Source organism: Enhydra lutris, unplaced genomic scaffold (genome assembly GCF_002288905.1).
Source record: "Enhydra lutris kenyoni isolate GAN:26980312 unplaced genomic scaffold, ASM228890v2 scaffoldscaffold16, whole genome shotgun sequence".
Classification (NCBI taxonomy): Eukaryota; Metazoa; Chordata; class Mammalia; order Carnivora; family Mustelidae; genus Enhydra; species Enhydra lutris.
The window spans coordinates 274059-288472 of record NW_019154100.1 but is presented as its reverse complement, the minus strand read 5'-3'; the positions used below and the strand labels follow the sequence as shown (position 1 = coordinate 288472).

General features: G+C 37.9%; 1 protein-coding gene across 2 annotated transcripts in view; it reads left to right on the top strand.

Annotated features, from left to right (window-relative positions):
- LOC111147434 (solute carrier family 25 member 40) overlaps positions 1 to 14414 on the top strand; it is a 57077-nt gene that overhangs the window by 11432 nt on the left and 31231 nt on the right. Inside the window, exons 1-4 of one of the 2 annotated variants that reach the window (XM_022503443.1) lie at positions 10782 to 10810; positions 11104 to 11172; positions 12944 to 13064; positions 14355 to 14414. In XM_022503443.1, the coding sequence (XP_022359151.1) occupies positions 12968 to 13064; positions 14355 to 14414 (157 nt within the window). In that variant the 5' untranslated portion in view covers positions 10782 to 10810; positions 11104 to 11172; positions 12944 to 12967. Of the gene's footprint in view, positions 1 to 10781; positions 10811 to 11103; positions 11173 to 12943; positions 13065 to 14354 lie in introns of those variants that run through there. The other variant, XM_022503442.1, reaches the window with a different exon arrangement.

Genomic DNA, 14414 nt, shown 5'->3' with positions numbered 1-14414 from the left:
AGTGGGTCCAGCACACTAGTGGGATGACTGAGGCAGGGCACAGAACAGGGATTCCTGGTGTGTTCTCTGTAACAAATAAATTTGAGGTGGGGCACGAGTTGGGGTGTTCCTGGGTGCTCTACATACTGAGTACTCCAGCAATATAGCTGTAGCTAAAGTGAGCTGGAACTGGGGTGGTCCCTGGGCTTTCCACCCAGCAGGTGCCCTGGGAGGATAGCTGAAGCTGAAGTGTTTGCAAGCCTGGGTGTCCAGGGGTGCTCACTGCAGAGTGTGCCTTGGCAGGGTGATTAGAGCCAAGGCCAGCATGGGCTGGGGTGTCCTGGGGGCACTCCCTGAAGGGGCAGCTTTCCAGGGTGATTGGAGCTGAAACAGGCATGAGTCAGGAGGTCCCAGAGTACTCTATGCTGGGAGTGAAATGGTGTAGGCCTGAGGTGTTCTGCGGTGCTTATGTCTGTGTCACCTTGACATGATAGCCAGAGCTGTAGTGAGCACCCACCAGGGGTCTCCTGGTGTATACGGCACTGGAGCTGCCTTAGTGGGACTGATAGGTCTGGTGTTGCTGGACCTGGGACTCACTGAAACTATAGGCCAGCTGTGGCACCCAGACCTTGCTCCTGTGCATGCTGTCAGTGTGGAGGGGAACATAAACCATGGTCCTCACCAGCACCACTGACCCAGAGAGAATTCCGGAGCTCCCTCACTGTTTGGTGGAGGTCTAGGTCTGGATCTTTTATATTTTAGTTGCTCTTTTAAACCTACGCATTTTTTTCTGTGTCCCAGGGCATGTGGAGCTATGGCAGGGCTCACTGAGGTGGCAGGCCAGCAATGGTGCCCAGAACTGTGCTCCAGTCTGCATTATCAGGGCAGAGGGTAAACATAAACTGTGGCACTCAGCAGCTCCTCCAGCGTGAAGAGAGGTCCAGCAGCTCCCTGGCTGACAGAATTCTAAGGCTGGATATCTTCAACTGAGACTTTTTTTTTCTATGCCCCAAGGCAGACATATCTGCTTTAGGTCCCTCAGTACTATCCATTCCCTTTTAGAAAGTGGGAAGGGACAGTGAAGTCTCCCCCAAACTGAAAAGGTACTTTGAGACCGAAAAACAAAATAGGCGGTTTCGTACAGTTTACACAGAGTTTTATTCAGGGTAACTTACTGACAAGGGAGGTTTAGGTGGAGAATGATCCACGGCAACTGCACAGTTTTTCTCTGCAAAGTTTGGACTTAAATCCACAAATTTTATAGAATAAGTGGACATGCAAAGGGCATTGTAGTGAGGCTAAAGGGTTTGCATGTACCTGAAAGGATTCGTGAGCACCTAATTGACAGTAACCTTTAATTAGATCTTGTGGCACCTCCTATGTGTGAGGAACGGGAAAGACTGTTATCCTTAACAGATTCATGGAAGGCCAAATTCAGCCTTCCCCTATCCTGAACTTGGCAAGCATTTCTAAGGTATGTAGATTGAGTCTCCAAGGGGCCTGAAACGCATAGCCCAAGAAGGACCATTAAGTGAAATGAACGAGATGGTGGTCTAAAGATGGAATCAGTATTGTCAGCACTCCTACACTTCCATTACAGTTCCCTGCATTTGGGGGTTCCCTTCATTCTCTTCTGTCCATCTCTCTTGCTGTCTTCTGTGTGGTCTCTCTAGCCTTTCTTTATATGTTCTTTTTTTGTGCAGAAGCTGTTCAGTCAGCCCTTGGTTCTTTAAGAGGAACTGCTCTATAAATAGGTGTAGATTTAGTATGTCCAAAGGAGAGTTCAGGGTCTGTCTTTGTCACCATCTTGGACCACAGCTCTACCTCTTCTGGTACATTTTGTGGATGTGTGTGGGGTTTTTCTGTTTTGAGGGGGGTGTTTGGTGGTTTCTGAGGTGATTACAATTAGTATTTTAACTTAAAACAATCTGGTTCAGATTAATACCAATTTAATCTTAGTATACAAAAATTTGCTTTCTTATAGCTCCATTCCTTACCTTCTTTGTGTCTTTGTAGTCATACAGATTACATCTTTATATATTGTATGCTTATAAGCAGAGATTTACTTTATTGTTTTATCCATTTTCTTTTCTATTTATCCTTGTTACTTTTGCCAGTGCTCGCATTTGTTTATGAACTCCAGTTACTTCATGCTCATGAATTGGAGGAATTAATGTTTTTATGTTAATATTTTATGTTAGTATATTAAAATGTTCGTGCTATCCTTAGCAGTCTACAGATTCAATGCAATCTCTACTAAAATACCAATAGCATTTTTCACAGAACTGAAACAAATAATAAAATTTTCGTGGAACCACAGAAGACCCTGAATAGCCAAAGCGATCTTGAGAAAGAACAAAGCTGAAGATGTTATAATCCTAGATTTTAAAGTATACTGTAAAGTTTGAGTAACCAAAGTAGTATGGTAATGGAAGAGTGAAACAGGATAGATCACATGGAACAGTGGAACAGCCCAGAAATAAAGTCACATTTAACATGGTCACTTGATCTGTAACAAAATAGGTAAGAATAATACAATGAGGGGATGACAGTCTCTTCAAAAAATGGTGTTGGGAAAACTAGATGGGTACATGCGAAAGAACAAAGCTGGACCACTTTTTATACCATGTACAGATTAAAAATGGATTACAGACCTAAATGTAAGACCTGGAACCATAAAACTTAACAACAACATAGTAAACTTTTGGATGTCGGTCTTAGCAATATTTTTTTCTGGATCATTCTTCTTTAGGGAAAAAGCAAAAATAAGCAGTTAGGACTACATGAAACCAAAATCCTCTTGCAGAGCAAGGGAAACCATCAACAAAACAAAAAGGCAAGCTAGTGAATGGGGGAAGATATTTGCAGATGATTTTTCCAGTAAGAGGTTAATATCCAAAACCAATGAAGAACTCATACAAGTTAACATCAAGAACATAGGCAAAGAGATGGACAAAAGATCCAAAAAGACATTTTTCCAAAGGAGATTTACAGATGGCAAACAGACACAAAGATGCTTATTGTCACTAATTATCAGGGAAATGCAATTTAAAACTATAGTGACTTAACACTTTACACTTGTCAGAATGGCTAGTATCAAAAAGGCAAAAAATAAGTGTTGATGAGATTGTGGAGAAAAGGAAATCCTCGTGTACCATTGGTAGGAATATAAATTGGTGTAGCCACTATGGAAAACATGGAGGTTCTTCAAAAACTTAAAAATAGTAATCTCACAATCCAGTAATCCCACTGTGGTGTATTTACCCAAAGAAAACAAAAACACCGGCGCTTGGGTGGCTCAGTGGGTTAAAGCCTCTGCCTTCAGCTCAGGTCATGATCCCAGGGTCCTGGGATCGAGCCCTGCATCGTGTTCTCTGCTCGGCGGGGAGCCTGCTTCCTCCTCTCTCTCTGCCTGCTTCTCTGCCTGCTTGTGATCTCTGTCCGTCAAATAAATAAAATCTTTAAAAAAAGAAAGAAAGAAAACAAAAACACTAATTTGAAAAGATATACCCTATGTTTATTGTGGTGGTATTTACAATAGCCAAGATATGGAAATAACCTAAATGTCCATCAATAGATGAATATATAAGGAAGATGTAGTATATATTTACATTGGAATATTACTCAGCCATTAAAAGATACTGTCATTTTTGACAACATGATTTAATCTATAGGGTATTGTGTTAAATGAAATAAGTCAAATAGAGTCAAATAGTATATGATTTCACATACTTCTGTGGTCAAAAAAGCAAAACAAATGAAGACATTGTAAAGAAAACCCAAAAACTCATATATACAGACAAATTTGGTGATTGCCAGACGTGAGGGCAGTGGGGGACTGGGCAAAATAGGTGAAACGGGCTAAGAGGTACAAACTTTCTCTTCTAAAATAAGACAAGATGAAAAATACAGCATAGAGAATATAGTGAGTAACATTTTAATAACTTCATATGGTGAGAGATTGTAACTATATTGTGGTCAACATTTTGTAGTATATATAATTGTCCAATTACCATGTTGTACTCTTTTTTTTTTTTTTAAGATTTTACTTATTTATTTGTCAGAGAGAGAGCAAGAGAGCGAACACAGGCAGACAGAGTGGCAGGCAGAGGCAGAGGGAGAAGCAGGCTCCCTGCCAAGCAAGGAGCCCGACGTGGGACTCGATCCCAGGACGCTGGGATCATAACCCTAGCCAAAGACAGCCACTTAACCAACTGAGACACCCAGGCGTCCCTCAAATTTTTATTTAAATTCTAGTTAACATATAGTGTAATAGTGGTTTCAGGAGTTGAATTTAGTGATTCCTCACATATAACCCCCAGTTCTCAACATAAGTGCCTCCTTAATACCCGTCACCCATTTGGCCCATTCCCTGCCCATTTCCCTCCATCAACCCTTAGTTTGTTCTTTATCATTAAAAGTGTCTTATGGTGTACTTCCCTCTCTCTTTTTTTTCCTTATGTTCATCTGTTTTGTTTCTTAAATTCCATATATGAGTGACATCACAGTGGCATTTGTCTTTCTCTGACTTATTTTGCTTAGCATAATGTACTCTCGCTTCATCCACATCATTGCAAATGGCAAGATTTCGTTCCTTTTGATAACTAATATTCGTGTGTGTATGTGTGTGTGTGTGTGTGTGTGTCTCCACACACATATCTCCCACATCTCCTTTATCTGTTCTTCAGTCAGTGGACATTTGGGCTCTTTCCATAATTTGGCTATTGTTGATAATGCTGCTATAAATACCAGGGTGCCTGTGCCCTTTCAAATCAGTACTTTTGTATCATTTGGATAAATACCTATTATTGTAATTGCTAGATAAGGGTAGTTCTATTTTTAATTTTTTTAGGAACTTCTATACTGTTTTCCAGAGTGGCTGCAGGAGCTTGCATTCCCACCAACACTGTAAGAGGGTTCCCCTTTCTCCACATCCGGGCCAACACCTATTGTTTCCTGTGTTATTAGTTTTAGCCATTCTGACAGGTGTGAGGTGGTATCTCTTTGTGGTTTTGATTTGTATTTCCCTGATGAGGAATGATGTTGAGTATCTTTTCATGTGTCTGTTGGCCATCTGGATGTCTTCTTTGGAAAAGTATCTATTCATGTCTTCTGCCCATATCTTAACTGGATTATTTGGTTCTTTTGGCTGTTGAGTTTGGTAAGTTCCTTATAGATTTTGGATACTAACCCTTTATCACATAGGCCATTTGCAAATATCTTCTCCCATTGCACAGGCTGCCTTTTAGTTTTATTTACCGTTTCCTTCACTGTGCAGAAGCTTTTTATCTGAAAGTCCCAATAGTTCATTTTTGCTTTTGTTTCCCTTGCCTTTGGAGATGTGTCTAGTAAGAAGTTGCTATTCCCGAGGTCAAAGAGTTGCTGTCTGTGTCCTCCTCTAGGATTTTGATGGATTTTTTTTTTCTGTAAATTTAGATCTTCCCTCCACTTTGAATTTATGTTGTGTGCAGTGTAAGAAAGTGGCCCAGTTTCATTCTTCTGCGTGTGGCTGCTCAGTTTTCCCAACACCATTTGTTGAAGAAACCTTTTTTTTTTTCCATTTGATATACTTTCCTGCTCTGTTGAAGACTACTTGACCATATAGTTATAGGTCTTTTTTTGGATTTTCTATTTTTTTTTTAAAGATTTTATTTATTTATTTGACACAGAGATCACAAGTAGGCAGAGAGGCAGGCAGAGAGAGAGGAGGAAGCAGGCTCCCCGCTGAGCAGAGAGCCCGATACGGGGCTCGATCCCAGGACGCTGGGATCATGACCTGAGCCAAAGGCAGAGGTTTTAACCCACTGAGCCACCCAGGCGCCCATGGATTTTCTTTTCTTTTCCGTTGATCTATGTGTCTTGTTTTTGTGCCAGTACCATACTGTTTTGATGACTACAGCTTTGTAATATAGATTGAAGTCCAAAATTGTGATGCCTCCCACTTTGCTTTTCTTTTTCAATGTTGCTTTGTATTCAGGGTCTATTGTGGTTCTATGCAAATATTTTAGGATTGTTTGTTCTAGTTCTGTGAAAAATGCTAGTGGTATTTTGATAGGGACTGCATTAAATGTGTAGATTGCTTTGGGTAGTGTAGACATTTAAACAGTATTTGTTCTTCCAATTCATGAGTATGGAATGTTTTTCCATTTCTTTGTGTTATCTTCAGTTTGATAAGTGTTCTGTAGTTTTCATAATACAGGTGTTCTGTAGTTTTCATAATACAGGTGTTCCACCTCTTTGGTTAGGTTTATTCTTACTTATTCTTATGGTTGTTGGTGCAGTTGTAAATAGGATCAATTCCTTGATTTCTCTTTCTGCTTCTTCATTATCGGTGGATGGAAATGCAACAGATTTCTCTACATTGATTTTGTATACTGTTACTTTGCTGAATTCGTGTATCAGTTCTAGTAACTTGCAGGTACGGGTAGTCTTTTCTACATAGAGTATCATGTCATAGTGAAAGTTTGACATCTTCATGGCCAATTTGAATGCCTTTTATTTCTTTATGTTGTCTGATTGCTGAGGCCTGGACTTCCAGTACTATGTGAAATAGCAGTGGTGTGAGTGGACATCCCTGTCTTGTATCTGATCGTAGAGGAAAGTCTTTCAGTATTTCCCCATTGAGGATGATATGAGGGAAGTACGTTGATAGGACTGTAAAGAATTTAAAGCCCTGGAGAATACATCATAAGTTCTAGACAGTCCACTAAGATTATTACTTCCCACTTTTTTTCCAACTACCCCCAAATCTTTGCCTATATTATTCTTTTTTTCTCTACTTTATTTTTCAAAAAAAATCAAAGACTAATTTCACAGATCTCATTGTAAGTAGATACATGTGAAGATCTTAGGAGATTGCTAATATATTTTTCTAAACTACTTTTAAAGACCCACAACAAATATCATCCTCAATGGGAAAAAGCTGACAGCCTTACTGTTGAGATCAGGAACACGACAAGGATGCCCACTTCACCACTCTGGTTCAACATAGTATTAGAAGTCCTAGCAACAGCAATCAGACAACAAAGAGAAATAAAAGGTATCCAAATTGGCAATGAAGAGGTCAAACTCTCTCTCTTCACAGATGACATGATTCTTTATATGGAAAACCCAAAAGACTCCACCCCCAAACTACTAGAACTCATACAGCAATTCAGTAATGTGGCAGGATACAAAGTCAATGTACAGAAATCAGTGGCTTTCTTATACACTAACAATGAAAATACAGAAAGGGAAATTAGAGAATCGATTCCATTTACTATAGCACCAAGAACCATAAGATACCTGGGAATAAACCTAACAAAAGAGGTAAAGGATCTGTACTCGAGGGACTACAGAACACTCATGAAAGAAATTGAAGAAGACACAGAAAGATGGAAGACCATTCCATGCTCTTGGATCAGAAGAATAAACATTGTTAAAATGTCTGTACTGCCTAGAGCAATCTATACTTTTAATGCCATTCCGATCAAAATTCCACCAGTATTTTTCAAAGAGCTGGAGCAAATAATCCTAAAATTTGTGTGGAATCAGAAGAGACTCCAAATTGCTAAGGAAATGTTGAAAAACAAAAATAAAACTGGCGGCATCACGTTACCTGATCTTAAGCTTTACTACAAAGCTGTGATCACCAAGACAGCATAGTACTGGTATAAAAACAGACACATAGACCAGTGGAACAGAGTAGAGAGCCCAGATATGGACCCTCAACTCTATGGTCAAATAATCTTCGACAAAACAGCAAAAAATATACAGTGGAAAAAAGTCTCTTCAATAAATGGTGCTGGGAAAATTGGACAGCTATATGTAGAAGAATGAAACTCAACCATTTTCTTACACCGTACGCAAAGATAAACTCGAAATGGATAAAAGACCTCAACGTGAGACAGGAATCCATCAGAATCCTAGAGGAGAACATAGGCAGTAACCTCTTCGATATCAGCCACAGCAACTTCTTTCAAGACATGTCTCCAAAGGCAAAGGAAACAAAAGCAAAAATGAACTTTTGGGATTTCATCAAAATCAAAAGCTTCTGCACGGCAAAGGAAACCGTCAACAAAACAAAGAGGCAACCCATGGAATGGGAAAAGATATTTGCAAATGACAGTAGAGACAAAGGTTGATATCCAGGATCTATAAAGAACTTCTTAAACTCAACACACACAAAACAGATAATCATATCAAAAAATGGGCAGAAGATATGAACAGACACTTCTCCAATGAAGACATACAAATGGCTGTCAGACACATGAAGAAATGTTCATCATCACTAGCCATCAGGGAAATTCAAATTAAAACCACATTGAGATACCACCTTATACCAGTTAGAATGGCCAAAATTAACAAGACAGGAAACAACGTATGTTGGAGAGGATGTGGAGAAAGGGGAACCCTCTTACACTGTTGGTGGGAATGCAAGTTGGTGCAGCCACTTTGGAAAACAATGTGGAGATTCCTCAAGAAATTAAAAATAGAGCTTCCCTGTGACCCTGCAATTGCACTACTGGGTATTAACCCCAAAGATACAGATGTAGTGAAAAGAAGGGCCATCTGTACCCCAATGTTTATAGCAGCAATGACCATGGTCGCCATACTGTGGAAAGAACCAAGATCCCCTTCAATGGACAGATGGATAAGGAAGATGTGGTCCATATACACTATGGGGTATTATGCCTCCATCAGAAAGGTTGAATACCCAACTTTTATAGCAACATGGACGGGACTGGAAGAGATTATGCTGAGTGAAATAAGTCAAGCAGAGAGAGTCAATTATCATATGGTTTCACTTATTTGCGGAGCATAACAAATAACATGGAGGACATGGGGAGATGGAGAGGAGAAGGGAGTTGAGGGAAATTGGAAGGGGAGGTGAACCATGAGAGACTATGGACTCTGAAAAACAACCTGAGGGTTTTGAAGGGGCTGGGGTGAGAGGTTGGGGGAGCCAGGTAGTGGGTATTAAGGAGGACACCTATTGCATGGAGCACTGGGTGTGGTGCAAAAACAATGAATACTGTTACGCTGAAAAGAAATAAAAAAAAAAGTAATAAAAAATCCAGTAACCTTAATTCTAAGTTATAAAATGTTACCTCTAAATTTCTGACTTTTTCCCCTTAACATTCTGTAACAATTACTAGAAACATAACTATCTTTCTGGCTTTAGTTTCAAGTTTGAGCATATTCAGGTGCCAACTTTGCTGGAATAGATGTCAAAATAAAGCATTGTAGGCCTTTTATTTCTGGAGGAGGAATGTACCTATATTCTAACATGTGTATATTATTTTCCCACTTATCCATGTTCATATAAAAGAATGTTAGGAGTATTTTCTTAGACTTGGAGATTCTGCATATATTTCACAAACCTAAAAAATCCTGTTGTTCAGGATAATAAATAAATAAATTTATTTATTATTTATTTTTTCTGAAGTATTATGAACTACAACTATTACAACATTTTAGCCTTTAATATTTATAATATGAATTTCTTAAAAAAAAATGACCCTTCCATTATAACTGGTATTAAACTGGTATTGGTATAATACCACTATCTCACCAAAAAATAATAATTTTTAATTTTATCTAATGTTCAGCCCATATTCAGATTTCTTTATATACTCTCAAACTGACTTTTAAAATTTTATTTATTTGAACCAGGATGTATCTGGTTGGTGACTCTCAGAAGATTCCCTTATTCTAGAACAGTTCTCCCTTCCCTGCTGCCTTTTTCCCAACTTAATTTCATTGTTAAAGAATGAAGACAATAGTCCTATATGGTATTTCAACTTCTATTTTTTGGTATTCTTTACGCTCTTACTTTACTCTCTGAATTTTCTATAAATTGGAAGTTAGATCTAATGGATTGTTTAGATTAAAATTAAAGGTTTTTTCCCTGCAAAATGCTTTACAGATAATCCTGGTGACATAATTTTGTGTCACAAAATCTAGTTGACTCGTGATACCAAGATTGATCAGCATTTTCAGCTTCTAGAATTTTTTGTTTTGTTTTGAAATGATAAGAAACATAAATAGGTTCCACTGCCTGGGTGGCTCAGTCAGTTAAGCATCCAATTCTTGGTTTCAGATCTGGTCACGATCCCAGGGGTCATAAGACCGAGTACCATGTCTGGCTCCACGCCCAGTGTGGAGCCCAACACCAGACTTGAACTCATGACTCTGAGATCAAGACCTGAGCTAAGATAGAGTCTGACACTTAACTGAACAACCCAGGTGCTCTGAGAGTTTTGTTTTTTTTTTAAGCAAAATAAATTTACTGGGACAATGTGAAGATTTATAAATGAAGTTTAATAAATGAAGTTTATTATACTATTTTTTTTAAAGATTCTATTTATTTATTTGAGGAAGAAAGAGCAAGCATGAGCTTGCTTATGGGAGGGGCAGAGGAAGACAGAGAAGCAGACTCTCCTCTGGGCAGGGAGCCAGGCTGGCACAGGGTTTGATCCCAGGACCCCAGGATCAGGAGCCAAAGGCAGATGCTTCACCGACCAAGCCACCAAGGTGCCCTGAAGTTTATTATACTATGAAGTTTTATAAATGAAATTTAATAAATGTAATATGAGCATTTGTGGAATGCTTTTCATATTCCTCAAAGCACTTAATAGAAGGTATTCAATAAATATTTGTTGATTTGTCTTTTTCCTTGTTTTTTAAAAGATTTTATTTATTTATTTGACAGACAGAGATCACAAGCAGACAGAGGGGCAGGGAAGCAGGCTTCCCACTGAGCAGAGAGCCCGATGTGGGGCTTGATCCCAGGACCCTGGGATCATGACCTGAACCGAAGGCAGAGGCTTTAACCCACTGAGCCACCCAGGTGCTGCTGTCTGTTTTTTTACTTTTAATTAATTTATTTTTTTAATTTGACCAAGACCAGAGGCAGGCAGGGGGGTGGGAAGCAGGATCCCTGGTGAGTAGAGACCCCAGTGCAGGGCTTGATCCCAGGACCCTGAGATCATGACCTGAGCCAAAGGCAGAGGCTTAACCCACTGAGCCACCCAGGCACCCCTGTTGATTTGTCTTTTAAGGTTTTTTTACATGCTCCTTTCCTTGAGGTTCTCCCTTTCTGGTGTGAAAAGATAAGACAATTGTTTTCATTTTTCACTACAGATTTTCAGCTACTGATGTTACAAACAATAAAATATTGGAGCATAGAGTTGAAGAAAAGACTTAAACCAGGTGAGTAATAATAAAAATCTAAAGAAACAATTAAACCACCATTCATTTTTATAAAGTTGATTATTGGGATAATTGATAAAATTGGAATATAAACTACAGAGTACTAAGTTTCCTCAATTTGATAATGTTACTGTGAAATATAAGAATATTCTGAGGTGATTAGAATAACAGGGTGTGTTGTATGCAAACTACTTTCAAACTGTTCATAAAAAAAATAAGTGGTATGTAACGAGAGGGAGAGTTTGGTGAAATTTTGGGTTAATAGGATCTTATTTATTTCCAGTGGAAGTGTAAATTGGTCCCTCCTTTCTGGAAAGCATTTTGGCAATTTGTTTCAAGTTTTTAGTTGAGCCTCACAATCTTACTTTTTCTTCTGTAGTAATTCTAGGAAGACTACAAAAAGTTGTGTGTATGGAGATATTTATATAAGAGTGTATGAATAAATGAATAAGGAAAATTTGACAGTAACATAGTTATCTAACAATAGGAGACTAATAAATATAAAAAACTGTATTAAAAATGACAATGTACCTCTATATTTATTGATACAGTGTCTGTATTTTTAAGTGCCCACTCTGGCTACTAAGCAATAGAAATATATATATTTTTTTAATATTTTATTTATTTGAGAGAGAGAGTGCTTGGTCGCAAGAGCAGGGGGAGGGGCAGAGGAAGAGGGAAAAGCAGAGAATCTCAAGTGGACTCTGCACTGAGCCTGGAGCCAGACATGGTACTTGGTCTTATGACCCCTGCGATTGTGACCTGAGCTGAAACCAAGAGTCGGACACTTAACTGACTGAGCCACCCCGGCAGTGGAACCTATTTGTTCCTTTAAACAAGATCTTTTAAAAAGATGTGTGTAGGGCGCCTGGGTGGCTCAGTGGGTTAAGCCACTGCCTTCGGCTCAGGTCATGATATCAGGGTCCTGGGATCGAGCCCCGTGTCGGGCTTTCTGCTCAGCAGGAAGCCTGCTTCCCCCTCTCTCTCTGCCTGCCTCTCTGCCTACTTGTGATTTCTCTCTGTCAAATAAATAAATAAAACCTTAAAAAAAAAAAGATGCGTGTACACAGATATATGAATATTTGTACATATTTGACTAGTAAACATGTAATTTGTATGTACATGTGTGTCTGTATGTATTATATACATATGGACATGCATATAAATGTATTTGTGTGTACATAGACATTTGGAAAGATGACACTTATATTGCTAGTGGTTATTTTTGAAGAAAAGGTTTATAAGTGATTTTTATACTTTCTTATATTAACTGGCTTTTTGCAAAGGAGTATATGTTTTCTCACCAAATTTTTTTAAGATAATGCTTCTTTTGAAGATTATGTGTTTTTATTTTATACCTTCATAGCAACTTTTGGTGTGTAGTACAAATAGTGGTATATTTGCTAACTCTCCATTAGATGAGAGTTATCTGAGTAGTTCTTATGAGGCTAAATGCACAAATTCTGAGACTTATTAGTCGGGTGCCTTTATTCTGTTACCTGGCCAGAGTCTGTTTCCTTACTGCTCTCTTACCTGTCTTATAAATATGTTGCTGCTCACACAGCTGAAGTGCATTTGGAGAATGAGAGTACATATTTTATTAATGACAGTTGTGTATTGCCTTTGTATAGAACTTAGGTATTCATTTTTGATACTGGTCAACATGTGCTTTAATATTAATACTGGTTGTTTTTATAGTTTATTTAATTTATGGCAATCAAACTTAAAGGTATGTTTGTTAAACTTTTATTTTACATCTTTTCCTTAACAGATTTTTCTTCAGTCAGTTAAAAATATGGATCCTGAATCAGAGGGACCACAGATTATCAAAGTGACACCTCTTCAACAAATGCTTGCTTCCTGCAGTGGAGCTATACTGACATCACTAATGGGTAGAATAATGTTACTCTTGTGGATTATGTAACTGAATGATTTCCATTTGAGGTTACCATCTGTGAAATAATGCTAAAATTATCATTCATGCTGCATCATGCTTTCTCTCCGTGAGCATGGTAACATGAAAAGAACCTTGGACAGAGAATCAAGAGACTTGACTTTTATTCCTTGCTTTGCCATTTGCAGGCTAAGTGCCCTTTGGGATAGTCCCTACTTCTCTCTGAACCTCATTTTTCATCTATAGAAGTAGGGGCTGAAACCAGGAGTTCTTTGAGGTTCCTGTCAATATTGAATTTTTATAACTCTGTTAGCCTTTTTTTAAATAGAAACAAAGAAGATAGAATAAAATATTAGTATAACGAATAACACAAAATTTGGGCAAGTTATGGTAGAAACAAATACAAATTATGTTTTCCTTTGCTTGCATTAACCATGAATTTCTTTAATTCCTCTGGGCCACATTTTTCTGGTTTTTTAGTCCATTTCTTTCACAGAAAGACAAATGACTTAGGTGATAGTTTGTATTTCAATGGTTTTTAAGTTGGCCGGTTTATTTAAGATAGATGATTAGAACAAATGTATTGCTTTCAGGTGTAGTATTTTACTTCAGGTCAGAATGTTAGTGTTGCAAAGATTTTAGAGATCATCTAATGATTTACCATGACCTCCTCATTCTTAGAGGGGGAGAAGTTTTCTTAGAACCACTATTTGGCCTTTTTTTTTTACTTGGATAAAATAGCATGCAAATTAAGATCATTCTCCTTTACCATGCTGTTCCTGAATGGAGTAACACTGTGTGATAGTAAAGATGATTTCTGGCTAGCTTATTCAGATCTTCATTATGTATAGTTTTTATTTGATACAGCTGAATTTAACAGATGAGGAAGACTAGTATTGTTTGATTATTCATTAGTTGTAATACAGAGTTATTCTCAAATTTTTACATAGACTTCCAAAACACTTATTCTTTACCTTAGATGATGTATTTTCTTTAAAATACTAGTATTTTCATTTTAACGTTAATGGAATTATTGTTATAGAAATATTATAAATGACAGTTTAGTTGTCATAAGAGAAATCATTACATTGTCTTCTCATTGATCCTCTTTAAACAGAATTCAGGGTCAAAAATGAGAATGTTAAATTTAAAACCATTTTAAGATAATAATCTTACTTATTATGTAGTCATGAAGAGGAGTTGATTTGATATATTTTGTGAATTTTGGACAAATATCTGTACCATTTATAGGTATCACTGCCTAATTAAAATTTATGTTTCTTCATAGTGACACCCCTTGACGTTGTTAAAATTCGACTCCAAGCCCAAAACAACCCTTTCTCCAAAG